Raw genomic sequence first — 6,493 nt, forward strand, 5'->3', positions numbered from 1 at the left:
GGCTGGTGTCAATTTCTGACAACGTGATTCGTTCAGATGCGTCATGGGTGTGCTAAAACACTTCCTGGTTAGCTTTCCGCTAGAAATTTAAATCTCAAAATGGCAAAAGAACGGCGAAAAAAACGTTCACAGAGAAGACGACAACAATTGTCAATTGCACGAAGCAAGGTTAGACAAAAAACAAATGACCCCGAACATGAAATACCTTCATGGAGTGCGTCGAGGCGCAAGCTGTCATCCAAAGAACAGGAGGGTTTAGCTAGCGCCTCACTGCAATCTTTAAAGGTCGTTTTCTCAAAATGAGTTTTTTCTCCTACTCTGAGTTCGAGTAGCAGTAGCACTGCTACTGAAGCACTACTTCAGTAGCACCTTGATACACCAAACCTTCCAGTTATATTCCTATCAATATTATGAAGGCTTTTACAGAAGGCTTTGTTCATATGTCATTCATAGCCTGAATTATACAACATTGTACACTTAAAAACATGGCGGAAATGGATATTTTAGGGCTGTTGACAATATTTTCTGATTTATGGAGTGATAAAAAGAGATATCCAAAATCCCTTCTGTAAAAGCCTTAGATGCTAATATGACTACAAAATGAAACAAGAATTTTGAATCTGGCTTTATCCAAAGTTCAGATTTCGATTCCTGAAATGTGTTAATATGTGCCTATTTAATGAGACAATGTATAATTTGCATATTTAAACAAGCTATTTCAGAAAACTTGTAATACAAAAAACAATTGCCGTATTGTAAGTAATTAACTGGAGAAATTTCTAGCTGATACCTTTAAGTAAAAAAAATTACCCTATTCACCTGGGGTGTCTCGCCTTAAATCATAATAATGTTTTGATTGAATATTTAAAAAGACACATCTGTGCTATTCTTTGCTATGTGTACAGTGGTGAGAGAAACACTGTAAATACATTTGACATTGTAAACTTGACCAAATACCTGCAGACCACCTTTTTAAGAACGTCTATTGTGAAGCATACGATATGCTTTGCGTTGGGCGTATATAGAATATAGAAAATCCCCTTTGCCGTTATAACCAAAAGGGAGCCAATAACCAGCATAAAGTCAAAGCTGTGTAGAATCCAATAAAACGCTGTGCAAAGAAAGCCAGGAGAGGTGCAGGTGGGGCAGGATATGCTGTACCAGGAATAGGGACAACATTACAGTCCTGGTTGTGCATTTAGAATAAAAGCAAGGTGGTAATAAGGAAAGTCTGAAGCCTGGCTCATGCTGCAGTTAATATTGTTTACCTCAACCCGCCCCTCTCTGTCCAGTTCCTGTCTGAGTTATATTATCAGAGAGGTTGCTGAAGGATGGAGGATAAAAAGAGACTCATTCTACTTTGTCCTCCACAGATTTGACTTTTAGTGTTCAAAGCACGACCTCTGCTGCCCACTAGTGGTACTGCACCGTCAGCTTGAATGACTCTCATACACTGTTTCCTCACACAGCCCATCAGCAACGCAGACTTCATCGTCCCTGTGGAGATTGATGGAACCGTTCATCAGGTATCGTACCCTCTTTTTACTGAAGACGCATTTTCTTTCAGCAGGGGAAAGAGATCCTGAAGAGAATGACTGTGATCCAGTTCAAGTAATCCAGGATAGGCTGTGTGTATCCTGATTGGCCTATTCATGATTACTTGCACTGGGTGGCAGCCAATGGGCGAAGAGAGAGGAGGGCATCTGAAGTGGGAGAGACAGCCATCAAGCTGAAGATCTTCAAAATGCAAGAAATTAGTAATAAAAGTATCTTTGATCATTTAGTAATTAATATATTTAAAAAAAACTCATACACCCCTGTATGTATTACAATAAATGTTTTCTATATTATTGTACAATGTCCACATGTTTACTCTTAACGTCTTTTATAATATACATTTCTTTATACTATTTTATTTTATTGGACGTTTTACTTGAACTACTTATATTTGTTGAAATATCTTCTTTTCTTTTTTTATCTGATGTTTATGTATGTATTTTTACTTTATGTTGTTTATACTGTAACTTTCTATCTTAATATAAATATATATATATTTTCTTTTCTAAATTGCATTTTTCTTTGACTTGTGTTTATATCAATATCTTTGTTTTATTACATTTTTTCATTGCACTCTTTCTTTTGTAATCTTATGTATAGTATTTTAATTTAACATTTTAATTAAACTTCTGTTTGCTTAAGTATCTTTATTCCCTTTTTATATTTAATTTTATTGGACATTTTTACTTTTAGTTATTTTGTTTAAATCATTATATGTATATTTTCATTGACATTTTACATAACTTCCAATGTTTATAAAAATATTTGTTTATTTAATCTCTTTATTGCACATTCTTACTTTAAGTTATTATGTAAATATAATGTTTCAATTTTATTTTACCCATTATTATTTCATTTAAAGGCCATTCTCAACTTGCCCCCAGAGAAATAAAGTCCTCTTCTACATGGCAGGGATTCTTCTGTAACTCCACACTCCTGATACTGCTATAAATAACTCTGTGAAGGCTGTAGTAAAGAACGCTCCTCTCACATTCCACACTCTTCTCTGCGCATCTGTCTGACACTCGTATTACACCCTAAACCTGTGGTGTGGTCTTGCAGGTGTATGTGCTGAAAAGACCCCACGTGGACGAGTTTCTTCAGAAGATGGGAGAGCTGTTTGAATGTGTGCTGTTCACAGCCAGTCTCGCCAAGGTCAGTTTAGACCCCCGCATGTTTTCTTTGCACGTTTTCTATTTCCTTCTTCTCCTGTTATCATCTGCTCTTGCCGTCTGAATGTTCACACTTCCTCTGCTTCGCTCTGTGTCTTTTGCATCTTAGCCAAAATGAATGGGTAAGTTTTAATGAATGAAAAACAACCGCGTCAAGTGGCCGATGTTCCTGTAGTGTCGGTTGTTTCTCGTGTCGGGTCAGAAGCTAGGTGTCAGTAGCGCCATTTAGATGAACTGCTTTTCTTTTTTTTGGAACATTGGTGTAGCATTTTCAAGTTGTTAGCTTTTAGCGCTCTAGCTGACTAGTCTGACCAAAATAACCCGTTTGACAACATTCAGTTTGATTTGTTGTCTGGTTTTCCGTAGCTGTATTGCAGTGAAATTCAAAATATGTCTAGTATTTGTTTTTACGACGGTGTAACATGTTGTTTGTTTTCATGGACAGTATGCCGACCCTGTGGCAGACCTGCTGGATCAGTGGAGTGTGTTTCGAGAGCGACTCTTTAGAGAATCCTGCGTTTTTCACAGAGGGAACTACGTCAAAGACCTCAGCCGGCTGGGACGAGAGCTCAGCAACGTCATCATTGTCGACAATTCACCCGCCTCTTACATTTTCCATCCAGAGAATGCTGTGAGTCCCAAAAATCACAAATGTATATTTCTACTTATGTTTGGTTATTTACCCTAACCCGAAGGAGTCATGGGCTCCTTTTTATTTGCTACCTCATTATCTTTTATTGTGAGCTATTATATTTTGTATTTTTCCTAACATAAGTTCATAAATGTACTTCAAAAATAACACTTATGACAAAAAGGAAAACATGAAGCTGGTACAATCTGGAATGGAATGCTGTTTACATTATTCACTTGTAGTGATTAGACATTTTGGGTCTTTTCATACATGTACACTTATGGAAATACCTTTTTAATTCTATGGTAATTCCATTTTTTTCTTACTTTACTCTCATAAGCCTTTGCCGCAGCTCAGAGCTCCTTGCTCACCCGCCATCCAGAGGAGCAGGGAGCCCTGGCAATGGGTCACCCTGATTTTCATGCAACTAGCCAAAATGAATGTATTTTTTTAAAGCTGTTGCCTTCAGCTATAATGCATGACAGCAACAAGCCTGTAAAAAATATGATGACACAAAAGGAGGAACTCAACCGCATTACACAGGCTGTTTGCGTCCTCGGAAAATGCACACAGCACCCCCTCGACCCACATATAAACACACATGCTACTAGCCTGAAAACAGTGTTGCCTAGTTGATGTGATAGATGGCTCTTGCTGAACTATAAGCTGCTGACTGTTGAACATATGAGACAGCTTACTGAGCTATCCAACTTTATAATAGACTAACAAAGATTTCAGACTGGGATAAGAATCAAAGCTAATCGAATTGTGGTCCTAATGGGAAGGCAAGTTGGGAAATGTACCCCCCCCCTAATATTAAGCCTGGTGTCCCTTCTAAAGATAACTTGAGTTTATATTCCCTTTTTAATCTACTGCAAACTTTTGCACTAGCCTTTTTCCCACTTGGTAACTATGACATACTGTACCTTGCTTAGTATAATTGATATAGCTATCATTGAAAAGTTTAGAATATCCTGTCAGCAAGTCTAAGCAGTGAAAGCTAACCGAAGGTGGTCTCCCTGTCTCCTAAAGGTCCCTGTCCAATCCTGGTTTGATGACATGAATGACACGGAGCTCCTGGACCTGCTGCCTTTCTTCGAGGGACTGAGCAAAGAAGAAGACGTTTACGGGGTCCTGCAGAACCTGAGAGGCAGGTAGCAGGACGCAGCCCAGCGCCGCCCGCGCTCTCCATCTCCTCCCCTCTAGCCCCCCCCTCTCTTTCCACAACCACGTCTCTCAGACTCAGGCAGATCCTCCCGCACGCGCCCCTCTTGTCTCTGCCCCAAGGGGGGACGCCCTGGAGTCTCACTGTGGAAAAACCTGTCATGTGACCCCGCTCTCCTCTCCCGGTGACCGGCTGCCTTCTGAGTGGCGTCAGAAAAAAGAAAAATATCCCAGGAGCACTGTGTTTGACGGAAAAAAAACGTCAGAAAGTGTACAGAGAGTTGATAAGGTCGGGGGACAAAATGCTAAGAGGAATGAACTCTGGTCTTTATTTTCAAAACCAACCAAGTTTTAGTATTCGGTGAAGTGCTTATTTTAAAAACCAAAAAAAACCACAACAACGTTTTGTCTGAAATTTTGTGGAACCACACAAAAGTCTGAAAAAGATTTTGTCCGTGTATTGTTGCTATGCAGGCAGTTTCTGGTAGTAGGAAGGACTGTGATTCTCTCTTCTTACTGAGAAGTGCCTTGTGTGAATGTTGTTTATATGGGGAGATATTTTGTACATGGCATATTTCCAGAGTACAGTCTTTTCACGCAAAATATGCTTTCAAGTGGACACAGAAGTAATCTTGATATACAAGTTTTTTTGATTATCAAATGCTGAGTTAACGTCTCCATAGTATTCTCTTTTTTTTTCTCCCAGTATGCTTGTGCCATTTTATATAGATGTTTCTTTCTGCTTTCAGTAGAATTTATTTGTTTTTAGACAAAGGAATACGTTTGCAATTGTGAACCTTGCGTTTAATAATTTGATCTGAAAGCTCAGATAAATTGTGCCATTTATCTTCTCTCTCTTCCTTCCTCTTTTTATTATTTGCCAAATAAGAAAATTATTTATTATCATATCTTTAACAGCGTTTCAGCTACAACTGTTAAACCATTAGTAGTAAGTATAGCATTATAGGTTTCCATCTTTTGACCGATGTTGTTAAATACTTTTGTATGTTTTTAATGTTTTTGTTTGTAATGTTGTGCTTATCATATGGATAGCTGTTAGCTCAAAATGTGGTTTTGTTTTTTTGGGACACACTTATAATTGTACACAGTTGCAAAGGTATCCCTTTTTGTTGTTTCTATTGGTGTGGGATCTTACAGTTAAAGGGTCTAGTGCCATGTTTTTTAATGTTTTTTTCCCCCATGAGGTTAGTGTCTTTAGGGAATATAGGATTAGCGGTCGGAGCAGGGGGCAGTGTTAAAATCACACCATTCTCTCCAGTTTTACAAACGGCGATGGACGATGCGATGTTTACCTTCCGGACTCTTTTGAACTGCTCTTCACCTCAGTGCCTACGTTTGAGAGGAGCCACGCAAACCGAATGCTGCAACATTAGCTACCATGGCAATAACCTTTTTCGGGGGGGGGGGTGGGGTTTCCATACGAAGTGTTTGGTTTGGGTGTCGAGAGCACTTGAGGCTGGCCCGTAGAGGTTTGGTCTACACTAAAAGCTGCGACTTCAGTGTTCATTATTGAAACATCTATTTGTCACATTCATTGATCCGCAAGCTGGACAATCGCATATAACATTGTCTTAGCTAAACAATGTTAATGTCATAGTTTGTTGGTAAAGAAAGTATTTTAAATAGTTTTTTTAAAAGGACGCCTTTCCAACCTACAGATGGGTGCTGAGTATTAGGGGCCAGCTCTAAATGGAAAACTACAGGGGCACTGCGTACGTACTGTGAGGAACCTCATCACGGGACTGAAGCCTTACTGCCTGCGGAGGCACAAAAGCAATGCGTCTTCATCGATTCCAACGACATCCACACGTTTTAGCATCGTCTCTTTAGTGCGGAGTGTAAAATCCACTGGGCGATATATCTGTAGACCGTATATGGCCAGGTGAGTTAACATTATGAAACAAAGAAAAAACAAAGGCTCTGGTGTCATCAAGAGACGCTCCTTTGC

At 39.2% G+C, this 6,493-nt stretch overlaps 1 protein-coding gene across 2 annotated transcripts in view; it reads left to right on the plus strand.

Annotated features, from left to right (window-relative positions):
• Window positions 1-5,941, plus strand: part of ctdsplb (CTD (carboxy-terminal domain, RNA polymerase II, polypeptide A) small phosphatase-like b) — a 32,759-nt gene extending 26,818 nt beyond the window's left edge. For both annotated transcript variants that reach the window (XM_034104254.2, XM_034104255.2), the window contains 4 exons: window positions 1,470-1,526; window positions 2,620-2,712; window positions 3,175-3,360; window positions 4,393-5,941. In XM_034104254.2, the coding sequence (XP_033960145.1) occupies window positions 1,470-1,526; window positions 2,620-2,712; window positions 3,175-3,360; window positions 4,393-4,518 (462 nt within the window). In that variant the 3' untranslated portion in view covers window positions 4,519-5,941. The remainder of the gene's footprint in view (window positions 1-1,469; window positions 1,527-2,619; window positions 2,713-3,174; window positions 3,361-4,392) is intronic.
• Window positions 5,942-6,493: the final 552 nt, after the last annotated feature.

This window comes from Pseudochaenichthys georgianus, chromosome 17 (genome assembly GCF_902827115.2).
Source record: "Pseudochaenichthys georgianus chromosome 17, fPseGeo1.2, whole genome shotgun sequence".
Lineage (NCBI taxonomy): Eukaryota > Metazoa > Chordata > Actinopteri > Perciformes > Channichthyidae > Pseudochaenichthys > Pseudochaenichthys georgianus.